The sequence below is a fragment of the Dreissena polymorpha genome, chromosome 1 (assembly GCF_020536995.1).
Source record: "Dreissena polymorpha isolate Duluth1 chromosome 1, UMN_Dpol_1.0, whole genome shotgun sequence".
NCBI lineage: Eukaryota > Metazoa > Mollusca > Bivalvia > Myida > Dreissenidae > Dreissena > Dreissena polymorpha.
This window is the reverse complement of record NC_068355.1, coordinates 45,899,883-45,912,983: the sequence shown is the minus strand read 5'-3', so window position 1 is coordinate 45,912,983 and position 13,101 is coordinate 45,899,883. Positions and strand designations below refer to the sequence as shown.

At 34.1% G+C, this 13,101-nt stretch overlaps 2 protein-coding genes across 2 annotated transcripts in view; one reads left to right on the top strand and one right to left on the bottom strand.

Annotated features, from left to right (window-relative positions):
• LOC127865107 (protein RD3-like) overlaps nucleotides 1-13,101 on the top strand; it is a 575,560-nt gene that overhangs the window by 344,752 nt on the left and 217,707 nt on the right. The window lies entirely within an intron of this gene.
• LOC127865089 (proton myo-inositol cotransporter-like) overlaps nucleotides 8,115-13,101 on the bottom strand; it is a 91,090-nt gene continuing 86,103 nt past the window's right edge. Inside the window, exons 7-9 of the mRNA XM_052404984.1 lie at nucleotides 12,388-12,632; nucleotides 11,954-12,106; nucleotides 8,115-9,293 (exon numbers count right to left, since the gene is read on the bottom strand). Coding sequence (XP_052260944.1) covers nucleotides 9,067-9,293; nucleotides 11,954-12,106; nucleotides 12,388-12,632 — 625 coding nt within the window. The 3' untranslated portion in view covers nucleotides 8,115-9,066. The remainder of the gene's footprint in view (nucleotides 9,294-11,953; nucleotides 12,107-12,387; nucleotides 12,633-13,101) is intronic.

Genomic DNA, 13,101 nt, shown 5'->3' with positions numbered 1-13,101 from the left:
ATACTTGATAAGTTGATGTAATATTAAAGTGTGTGATAATACTTCAGTGATATGACCAATATATATATAAGTCATCAAATGGATGGTTAACCAGTTATTGCATTTATGCAAAGTTTAGGTTGTGCACATTTTATCACCTGTATGTTGACCAATTATTTAACAACAATTTCTTCTATTAACACACATTTTCGTGTCATGCAGAATTATGATTCATTAAGTAATAATCCATAAATTTCAATCTCCATGAAATGTTAAATGAATATTTAAAAAGTACATAAATATTATTTAAATTATGTTCATACAACATTAATATATATATAGAACAAAGTCCTTTAATTATTTAAAATTATGTTGTAAAATGAAATAGATACACACAAATGTATTTGTATGTTGTTGGCGCCCTAGTGGTATGCAGAAGAGACTGCAAACCTTTCTTAATTTCAGACACTAATATTTATTTTTTTCTACCACAGGTTCAACATTTTGAAACAGCCCATAAACATAGTTTTACACATTGCTTTGTATCCTAGAAGAGAAAATAAACACATAACACCACAACAATTTTATTCCAAAAATATTACAATAACAACAATTAATATACTCTGCTTACACAAACAACAATATTGTATCATATTGACTAGTATAAAAACAACATTTTTTATCATATTGACTAGATATACATTTATACTTAGCAGCACATCACAAGTTTTGGCAGAACTAAACTAAATATATATACAAAACATATAACAAGTTTTGTACAAACTAAATTAAAGTGAATTAATTACATGTGCATTAACAATAAAATCTTATAGTAACTGAATAACTTAAATATCACAATTTGTAAATAACTGTTAATCTCAACTTTTAAAATGTGCAATAGCATTAACTGCATTCAAATTTTCTAAAAGTTACATTTTTATACGTATAAGTGATGGTTATTATGGTAACAACCAATGGGCTAGAGTTCCAATATGTAGAAATTGAACAATAATCGGTTATTTAATAACAAGCACATCACAATGAATAATATTGGTTCTACTGCAAAATTATAATTTTCAGTAGAATCAAAATAATTAATTCAAAATGTTTTACCCGGAAAAGGGCAGGTATATATATATTTTACATATCACACCCTTTTCTGGTTAAAAAATATGCAAATTTGTTTTAGTGATGTAAACATGGACACACTTAAAACTGACATGATATTGTCACTTTATTAATTAAAACATATGGTGTCACATTGAATATACATTCTATGCAGATGTCAGATTTTTGTAATAAATGCAATTTTAATGGCAAATTAAATAAACATTAATATTTTGATGATCTTAGACTTACTAATCCTTTTACAAAAATGTGTTGTTTTTTTTCTCATGTGTTTAAGCGCGTGTATTTTACTGAAAAATTCCTTGGATTTCCAAGAACTAATTACAGGCCGTTAGGCTCCGCCTTGGTATGTTGCAGAAAAATGGTTGATGCTAGAATTCTTGATATACTGTAAGAAACTACACTAGTACCATTTTGATAAACTAGACGATATTAATGCCAACACAATTCAAATGCAACTTACTGAAAGCAATAAACATAGGCCTTCACAATGTTACAAGCAAAACTACGAGTTACTGATATTTTTTAATGAGAAAGAACATGAAACAAAGAAAATATGAGCTTACAAAATGTAGACCCATATGCAACAATGTGTTCTAAATTGAATAGTTGGATCTTTTTTGTCTATTATAAAAATTGTCTCTTAATTGGTATTGAAACATGTATGATTGTTTTTTTTAAGATAAAAACATTAAATGAAGACATGATTAATAGATTTCAGCCAAAAAAATATTTTCTATTTTAGTCTATAAAAAGAATTTGTGACAATTTTACCGCAAAAACCTTTTTAAATGTTATGCATTTAAATCTTTAAGTTTGTTTTTTTAGGGATGACAGTAATTTTTCTAATGATATAGATCAAGACTCATTAGGAGTTAATAAAATTGTTCACCTCATGATAATAAAAATGTTAAAATATTCAATTTCTATCATCGGCAATCCAAAAATATTTACAAAGAAGCAATTCCAAAGATTATAGCTAATTGGTAGATGCTCTATTAACAATATATATATATGTTGGCTTCATACATGAATGTAATGAACAAAGAATATTTCTATAAACAGTTGTCACCTTTTAATACAAATACAACAGCCAAATGTTTTATCTACAAAATACAGATATCTTCTTCATAAAGAATAACAAGTTACTGCCATATTGTTTTGTAATATCAGGTAAAACTTGGAATAAAATAACGGTGAGGCTTACCAAGTTGTTACTTATTCTTTACGAGCCTGATATATTACCAAACATTAAGACAGTAACCTGTTTTACTGCTGCCATAAATCCAAGCCCCCATTTCAAAGAAATAATTAAAGGTTATCGCTGCAAAATAGCGAGAATGAATATGATGTATTACATACATGTATGTCACTTAACATCACTTTGCCATAAGCATTTAAGCTTAATACTTGTAAAATACTTTTCCAGATGTGTATGTTTCTGGTTATTTCTAAAATGTAGCAGACCTGGTACGACTTTTTCCAAATGTCCATGTAAAACTATTTTTTTATTTGTATATATATATGTCACTTAACATCACTTTGCCATAAGCATTTAAGCTTAATACTTGTAAAATACTTTTCCAGATGTGTATGTTTCTGGTTATTTCTAAAATGTAGCAGACCTGGTACTCTTTCCCACTCAGATGCAAAGGGAAAATGGCTATGTACGAACAGCATAAAACCAGAACAGCATGTGAGTGACTTGCAGTCTGTTCAGGTTTTATGCTGTTTGCTGCAAATCAGCATCTAGGGGTTGGAAATGAAGCCTAGTATGAAAGGTTTTTATTTAAATTTAACTTTCTAAGGGACTACAAATACGTGAAAAAACGTATCTAAGTGGTAAAGGGTTTATTTGTATGATGTCATGTCTTTTTCTAATAACACTAATATTTTGAAGGTGCATTTATTAAAGTTTTACACAATGTATGACAAGATTTGAGAAAATATGGCTAAATATAGTCACTGTTAAGCATTTTTTATTTTTAGCTGCTGACATAATATGAATATAGCACAACAATTATGTTTAAAATTCATGTTGAACATTTTCCGGTTTTCCGGGTGTTCAGTAATACAATTACGATTTACAAGATATGCATGTTTTACCAAAGTTTGAAACCCATTAATATTTGTAAACTTAAAAGTGGAATTTTCATAAATATACATAGCAAAATCAATAAAATAAAAAGAATTAAATAAAACATCTCCAGATACAAACAAATACATTTAAAATAAATTTAAAACCGGAAAACCCATGTTAAAACCAGCTAATGCTAAAATAAAAAACTCAAACATTAGAACAATATGCTGCAGTAATTTGACACTGTAAGAAACAATACCCTTACAACAATAACACATACACTGAAAAAATACAATAAAAAGACAGAACATAAATAAATCATATATGAGGTTTAACAAGAGTAAAGATAAAAAATCAAGAAGCAACAAATTGAAAACTTTGAAGTGTTCAAGGCATTATTTAAATATCTTCTTTAATCTAATGGAATCTTTACATTGAAAACTACGGCATCTTATCCACTATATTAAAGTACAGTCGAAACTGACCAAACGGCCACCTGAATTTACCGGTCACCTGCAAACAATTTTTACGGTCAGTCTGGAATCCCCCTGAGGAAAAACACTATATTACACTTGAATTTAATGGCCACCTGTCCATAACGGCCAATGGCCACTATATTCCACTCCGAAATTCATGTTTGACCTGAAATAAACGGTCACGCGTCAGTCGTTTCGAGTCGCGAAAATTAAAAACACAGCACATCATTTGTCAGTCAATTTTGCGGTTGAAGCGTCTGATAGCAGTAATTGTCTTTGATATTATAAAAGCAGCCTGCTGCGAGTAAACAAATAATAAGGGGCCCGTCTTATCAAACATCGTACGACATTTTCACCTTACGATGCAATTTTCGAAGCGCCATATATATTATGTAACCGTCACTTTTATAATTACTTTTGTTGAACATTTCCATTCATTTCCAAAGTAGCTGTCAACTGTCCATTATATTTGAAACAAACAGATCATAATCACTTATATTTTAAAATTACAAAATTCAATCGTAAGTTAACATTTTCGTACGATCATTGATAAGACGGACCCAAGGTGTTGAGACGGTTTGTTTTCCGAGGAATAATTGTGGGGGTTTCTTCAAAAGAAAATATGTCAGAGTTTGTGATACGTTTTAAGTAATTATCGCTAATTAAATGACCGCTAATAAGTACATTGTACTTAAAACATTGAGTATCGATTTTGAAAATAACATTTTCGGATCATTCTTTAAGAGAGCTTTCTAGCGTAAAGAACGCTTTATTTATTGAATGAACGAGATGCATGAGTAAAAAGTTATACCAGCGTTGATAAAGTCATTGCTTAAGTTTAACAATATGAAATTAAATTAATCTATAAGATATCATTCTGTCTTACTCAATGTACACACGTAAGTTATTTCTGTTATAATGCTTAGCTAACGGCAATGAGCCTTTGTTGTAAACTGTATGCAAACGACTGGGTGTGGTAACGACGTAGCAATACTACCAACTGACAAATATTCTTAAAATTGTGATCCGAATTCAACAGTCACCTGTGGACAAAGGTCACTTTGGTCATTTCCCTTGACTGACCGCTGTTCTCAGGTTTGACTGTATATCAAAGACTATACCAAAGTTAATAATAAGATTAGATTTATTATTATCTGTATGCCTGACTAATGTTTCTGCATCAAATGACCTGTATGAATAATCAATAACTAATGCAAGTGTAGTAAAATTACAATTTAATTACTTCATTAAGGTAATTAATAACAAGAGTTCCATGGTCGGAGACATATGCCCCCCCCCCCACAAACATTGGACTTATAATTTAACAATTTGGAAACTAATTACATAGTTTCAAATGTTCTTCTTTCCATAATATTTGCCTTTTTTTATGCTCCCCCAATATTTTTGGGGGGTGAGCATACAGTCGCTGCTTCGTCTGTGCATCTGTCCGTGTGTCCGTCCGTGCACAATTTTTGTCCGGGCTTTTTCTCAGCAACTAATGACCGGAATTCAAAGAAACTTTATGGGAAGCTTCACTACCAAGAGGAGATGTGCATATTGTCAGCGGGTTCTGGTCAGATGATTTTTTCACAGAGTTATGGCCCTTTGAAATTTTCCATTAACTGTACATATAGTGCAATTCTTGTCCGGGCTATTTCTCAGCAATCAATGACCGAATTCAATGAAACTTTATGGGAAGCTTCACTACCAAGGGGAGATGTGCGTATTATCAGCCGGTTCTCGTCCGATGATTTTTCACAGAGTTATGGCAATTTGAAATTTTCCATTGTACATATAGTGCAATTCTTGTCCGAGCTATTTCTCAGCAACTTATTACGGGAATTCAATGAAACTTTTTGGGAAGCTTCACTACCAACAGGAGATGTGCATATTATCAGCCGGTTATGGTCGGATGATTTTTCACAGAGTTATGGCCCTTTGAAATTTTCTATAAACTGTACATATAGTGCAATTCTTGTCCGGGCTATTTCTCCCCAACTACTGACTGGAATTAAATGAAGCTTTATGGGAAGCTTAACTGCCTTGAGTAGATGCGCATGTTATTTGTGGGTTCTGGTTAGATGAGTTATGGCCCTTTGAAATTTTTAAGTTGCTAAACCATCCATGGTATTATTTTGTCCAAAGTTATGCCTCTCAAGACGTTTCCTTTTATCTGAATATATAGTGCAATATTGTGACAAAAAAAAACTTTGGGGAGCATCACCCGTCTCTGACGGTTTCTTGTTTTAATTGTAAACCGTTCAGAAATACAATGTACATACATTATGTGCATTCGGAATACGGTGCATCTTTTAAGTAATGCAAGCAGGTGGGTTCACAATTGCAGATGCATCTCACAAAAAATAATGTGTACACACATTTCTATAGTAATTAACTGTTACAAAATGATAAATATAAGATCAATCACTGACTGATAGGAGCACCAACTTACCAGACATAAAAATTATATCAGGCACCTTTATATTAGGTCATTTTAGCATAACGCAATTTAAAAAATGTACAACAATATAGTAATACACATACCATAGATTTGTGTGTAAAAACATCGGAGCTCCCTGAAAACTAGGCTTAATGCATGTGCAATAAGTGTCATCAACACTTTCAGGGAATGTTTCGTTTAAAGGAAGTCTTTTCATTTAAAAATCAAGTCTAGGCTGAAAGTGTCGTCTTGATTAGCCTGTAAGGCCTACACAGGATTATATGGGATGACACTTTACATACATGCATTAGGCCCATTTTTTTCTAGAGAACTGCTCATTACTAAATATACCTAACTGAGGCATACTAATTACAGTAGTCAATTAAGTAAAAGTGACAACAAATCTGAACCTCAATACAGAGCTGCCACAAGATCCACCACATTGCCGTTTTTAAATTTACATTTAAAATCAATTATGTAGATAGTAAATTGTTACAATAAAATTTACTTTTTTTTATACATTTTGAAGTTTTACAATTCAAACAATGTAAATGTGCTCATTCAAAATGAAGTTAATGCTCTAAAATAGTAGGAATTGAATTACTCAGTAAAAATATTGGCTACTAAGATAATAATATAACTGATTTCACTCTGCCTCTTCCTTAACCAAACAAATTTAACTAAGAATTTCTTACAATTACATACAACATACATATTTTATGTATAATACCGGTACTAGGAAAATGTTCCCAATTACTTTGATAAGGTCTCTCAAGTAGCACAAACAAATCTTGCGGAGCAACACCTAACATTATTAAACATTTGTATCTAAAATACATCACACTATACATTCACCACTGCAAATACTTTATATTGTCAACATAAATAATTCTAGCATATAAAGAGATAAAACAACAGGTAGCAAGAAAACAAAAACAATACAACATTTCCAGGTAAGAATAAAAATTGCCACTTGCCCATTGTAACAAGACAATACAATTTATAACAATATATCAATGGTTTAACTGGCAACAAGAAAATTCCACAAGCAAGAAACTATGTGTTTTGACCGTTCCAATATCTTTGTTAGAGTAGTTTGTAAAATTTCTATTAATAAAAGCTGAAGTAAATTTAAAACAAGAGCGCCGCATGACGGAGCAATATACGCCCGATTCGTGTGCCATTGGAGATGATACACTGATGATTGATGTATTTGTTTTGGAAATAAGCAAAAAAAACAACAACAACTTATATAACTGATATATTCATATATATGCATTGATATCAATAAGTGTACACTTAGTCTCATTTGTTCTCTAAAACACAATATTTAAATCATAATTGTTTAGACCTACATAGGTATAGAATGGCAGTATTTCCTGTACTGATATTACTTATCTTGAAATTAGTTCCCTAAAAACTGAAATAAATATTTGGTTTGAATGTTTAAATACTGTTTGCTTTTACATTTTATATCAGCATGAATACCAAGGCTGTCTGTAATTCACCTTTATAAGATGCTTATAGCGGTTTTTATTGCTATCAAGTTCGATAAGTGTTCAGCGGATGATAAATGTAAATGAGGTGTATTAAATTGATAATCATAAACCTGTAAAATGCACTTATTGACCCTATGACCTAGTTTTTGACCCGGCATGACCCATATTCGAACTTGGCCTAGATATCAACTAGATGCAACTGCTGACCAAGTTTGGTGAAGATCGGATGAATACAATTTGAAATAGAGTCCGGACAAAGTGGCCCCTTTGAAAATGCACTTATTGACCCTATGACCTAGTTTTTGACCCGGCATGACCCATATTCGAACTTGGCCTAGATATCAACTAGATGCAACTGCTGACCAAGTTTGGTGAAGATCGGATGAATACAATTTGAATTAGAGTCCGGACAAAGTGATGCCTTCCGCCCGCCGCCCGCCGCCCGCCCGCCGCCCGCCCGCCCGCCAAGGGGTTTCACATAATACGTCCCGTATTTTATACGGGCGTATAAAAAAAAGAATTTTCAAACAAATAAAACCAAGTGACTTCTAAATATTTTTGGTAACATCAACCAGGGACCTATTTGTTTGTATAGGTCACTGTGTCAGCTCTTACTGGTTATTGGTTAACATTTTACTTCAATGATTTGTTTTCTATAATTTGATTAAATGACAAGTAGTTACATAGATTACTACATCACACAGTTTTCCCAAACATAACAATGAACAGCATCATTCTGAACAGTTGACCCCAACTCACACATTTTGATTTCCTCATCTGTGTCAAGTATAACAAGCATCAGTTCTAAACATGCATAATGTAATACAAGTTTTCCTCAAAATGCATGCTTACAAGACAGAACATTAAACCAAGTTATTCAAAATGGTTAAGAACTTGTTTCCTATTAATTTTTCCTATTAATTCATATTATTCCAAATGTTAAGTTTCTTGAAATTACATCTGATTGCCTAACCATTTCCAACTAACAAGCAAAGTGAAATTCAGTGGCAGTAACTCACAGTCTGTTCATATTTTGTTTGCTCCTTATCAGTATCTAAGGGGTTGAAAATGTAGCCTTTAACACTTGAATATAGTGAGAAAGGTCTTAAATTCAATTTTCTAAGGGACAACATACAGGTCGAAGTGTGTATCTGAGTGGTCAAGGGACAACATACAGGTCGAAGTGTGTATCTGAGTGGTCAAGGGACAACATACAGGTCGAAGTGTGTATCTGAGTGGTCAAGGGCAAAACAAGAACTAGTGTCACTTTGGTGAATCCAGCTCGAACATTGCCATCCAAGTTGATACCCCTAACATGCACTTGAAGGTTCATGTCCAACCTTGATGAGCATCAAACAGCATAAAACCTTAACAGACTGCGAGCTACCCCAAAGCTGTGCTGGTTTTATGCTGGTTGCATATGGCAATTTTAACTTTTGCTAAAGTGTTTAATAAGAACTAGTGTCACTCCGGTGAGTCCAGCTCTGACTCGCGACCATCCCGGTTGAGGCCCCGTATATGCACATACTGGATGGTTTTGGTGTTGTAGTCAACGCCTGCCACAGCGCCGCACCAAGGCCCGGCAAACAGCCCCTCCACCTCCTCCAGGCTTTTGCCCTTCGTCTCTGGGAGCCACACATACAAAACTAGGGCTCCAAACAGTGCCAGTCCAGCGTATAGGAGGTATATGCCTGCAAGATAGACAAAGGTACTAGGAAGATGTTTTAAACTAGGGCTCCAAACAGTGCCACAAGATCAACAAATGTACTAACACGACATACAAAACTAGAGCTCCAAACAGTGCCGCAAGATAGACTAAAGTACTAGCCAGACGTACAGAACTAGAGCTCCAAACAGTGCCACAAGATCGACAAATGTACTAGCCAGACGTACAGAACTAGGACTCCAAACAGTGCCACAAGATAGACAAAAGTACTAGCCAGACGTACAGAACTAAAGCTCCAAACAGTGCCACAAGATAGACAAATGTACTAGCACAACGTACAAAACTAGAGCTCAAAACAGTGCCGCAAGATAGACAAATGTGGTAGTCAGAGGTAAAGAACTAGGACTCCAAACAGTGCCACAAGATAAACAAATGTACCATCCAGACGTACAGAACTTGAGCTCCAAACAGTGCCACAAGATAGACAATGTACTAGCCAGATGTACAGAACTAGGGCTCCAAACAGTGCCACAAGATAGACAAATGTACTAGCCAGACATACAGAACTTGAGCTCCAAACAGTGCCACAAGATAGACAATGTACTAGCCAGATGTACAGAACTAGGACTCCAAACAGTGCCACAAGATAGACAAATGTACTAGCCAGAGGTACAGAACTAGAGCTCCAAACAGTGCCACAAGATAGACAAATGTACTAGCCAGACATACAGAACTAGGACTCCAAACAGTGCCACAAGATAGACAAATGTACTAGCCAGAGGTAAAGAACTAGAGCTCCAAACAGTGCCACAAGATAAACAAATGTTAAAGCCAAACCTACAGAACAAGGACTCCAAACAGTGCCAGGCTGGCCTATAGTAGGCACGTGCTTGCAAGATATACAGTCCAACCTGCCCGAACGACCGCCTGTTAATAGCGACCAACAGTCAATAACGACCACACCGATTTCCTCCCGAACGATTTCACTATATATTGAACCTGCGAATAAAGCCCACCTGTGAACAAAGACCAACGACCACCCTTTTACATTCCCAAATCTCCATTTTGATAGCTTACAACGACCACTGCAATCATAAAAATCAACGATTTCGCAACTTTCAAAAAGCAAAATGGCCGCCAGGACGCTGCGTAGTCATGTGATACACATCTTACCAGTGGACTCGTCGGTCGCTATGGAGATCTTTGCAAGTGACAGTTTATTGCACTTGATAGCAGTTGTTTGTTTATTTAACATGCATTGCTAATTGGTAGTCGTCTGCTTCTTTTATGCATTTGACAGTTTGTCGAAAGTGTAAAAACTTGCCTTTGTATTTAAGCGACTCGCGATTAATGTACTAATTGCCAAAAATATCAAAGACAAATTTTGAGCTTTCATAAACACATTAAGGAAATTAACGTTTCATATCATTTACGATGCCTATTGAAGACAAACATTTTAATAGTTATTCTTTTCTTAAATTTCTCCGTAATAACCGTTCATAGATTATAGAAAAGTAATTGCCAGTTCAAGTTAATCATCATGGCTTCCAAGCGTAAGTTTTTGACGTTGGAAGAACGCGTTAAGGTCATTAGTTTGTTAGGTAAAGGACACAGTTGTAGAAGAGTGGATAGTGATCTTGGTGTAGGAAAAACTCAAATTCAGAGCATTTTAAAGTGATTTTTTTAAGTGAGTGTTTTGATTGTGTGTGTGTCTTGAGTGGAGGGGGACGGGGGTCGTAGTGCTTATTGTGTTTTGTTGTTTCTACTGGTACGTTGAGTATCTGTTTGGAATCTTATTCTTGGATGTTTTCAGTCTTATATAAATATAAGATATCATTTATTGTCCATCATTGTCAACTTTACTGGTTGTGTAGTAGTTATTCATGTATAAATGTTTGCTATGTTATGTGTATTTTGTACTTTGTTCTTTGTAGAATTACATGTACATGTACGTATACATGTACGTCAATAGTTATTTATACAGTATATGATAAATTAAATAAGTAATAAAAACATAAGGGAATAGAAATACCACATGTAATAAATATACAAATGTAAAACAAAACTGTGTTTTCAATCCTTTATTTCATTATACATGCATAAGTATTCAAACATTTAAACAATAGAGCACATACATAGATAAGGTACCTGTTAAAAAACTACTAGCATATTTTGCAAAGTTTCGATCGACCCTGCGAATAAAGACCACCTGGGAACAAAGACCACAACGACCAAATCCCTTGAGTGGTCTTTATTGACAGGTTGGACTGTACATAAAAAGTGTTTAAAAGGTGTGAACAATTATTTAAAAGGGATTTCCAGTATGGTGTTAAATATCAATACTTACACATTGATTGGAGCACAAACTATTTAAGTTCTATCACAACTTGTGTAAAACTGGGAGTTCCAAAAATTGCATCTTCTTGTTGTTAAACATTGTGTTGTATCGCAATTAGTAGTATAACATTTTGTCTGTAGTTATATATTCTTATTCATCAAGAAATCATTTCAGAAAACAGTTAAAGCTGCAAGCAAGATCAGAACTTAATATCCAATGACATATTCTCAAAGAGCATGTCATGAGTACAGTACTGTAAAGTGAATCAATTGTTGAACAAAATTAGCTCATCACTGTTACTGCTTCTGATAAAATATATTATTGTACTAGCAAAGCTTTTTACATACCAAAGCGTGTGAGATATTCTGTCAAGGTCAAAAAGGTCATGGAGACAAGAAGGTTGAAAACCCAGTAGGTGCAGGAAGCTATGGCGATGGCAGTGCTACGTGCCCACAGTGGGTAGATCTCAGAATTGATGGTCCAGGGCATTGGTGCCATGCCTGGAAAATGGGGAAACTGATGATTATTGAAATCCTTATAAACATAACTTGAATGATAAATTGATCTTATCAACATTTTCAAAGTTGTGTGGGGAAACTTTTCTTTGATTAGCACTCTTAATTTATATCATAATTACATATATTTTTAAATTATATTATATGTTAAAACATTTAACACACACAAATCTTTTTCTTGCTTAGTATTTATATTTTCAACAACCCAAGTTAATATTCTAGTTTCACCATTTCCTTGTCTCAATATGAAAATCTCAAGTTCCTACCTGGTGCAAACGTCACAAGGTAAAGTACAAGTCCCACAAGAGGCATCCAGGAGAAGGGAGAGGGGCAGTAATCATAGGCCCAGTTCAGCTTGCTGGGTAGTGTCCCCTGACTGCAGGGCCCAGAGGCAGCCTTCCAAGGGTTGTCTCCCTGGATGGGTAGGCAGGACGAGTTATCTGGGCCCAAGTCATGGTCGTCGTCATAACAATAGCCACAAGCAACATCCATTATGCAGTCATTGCAGGTCCTGGCATTAAGAGATTGAGTTTCAATAGAGGCTAATGTGTTTTAAAAGAGAGATATATTTGTTTACAAAGATTTAAATGTGTTCTTTTAAAACAGACATTTAAAGCCCAGAATAATCATGAGCTCTATAAGCATAACTTGTTTGAAATGTTTCCTATATTTATACTTTATGTAGTTGTGGATGAGTTTCACAACTTAAATAATACTGTGCAATTTTAGTTGCAGAAATCTTTTAGAGGTCTAATTTTCAATTTGAAAAACACATAAATATATACCGTAATTACTCTATGTTTTCGGACACTCTAAGTTTTCGGACACCCCTTTTTAAAAACAGTATATTTTACAACGCTGCCCTTCTAAAAAAAGTGAGCAAAACGTACATTTAACATACATTTTGCGTGTGTTTAACGTGGCGTTATTGGCACTGCGTTTTTATGCGCTTTTTCTTAACAAGTGAGTTTTTACCAAAC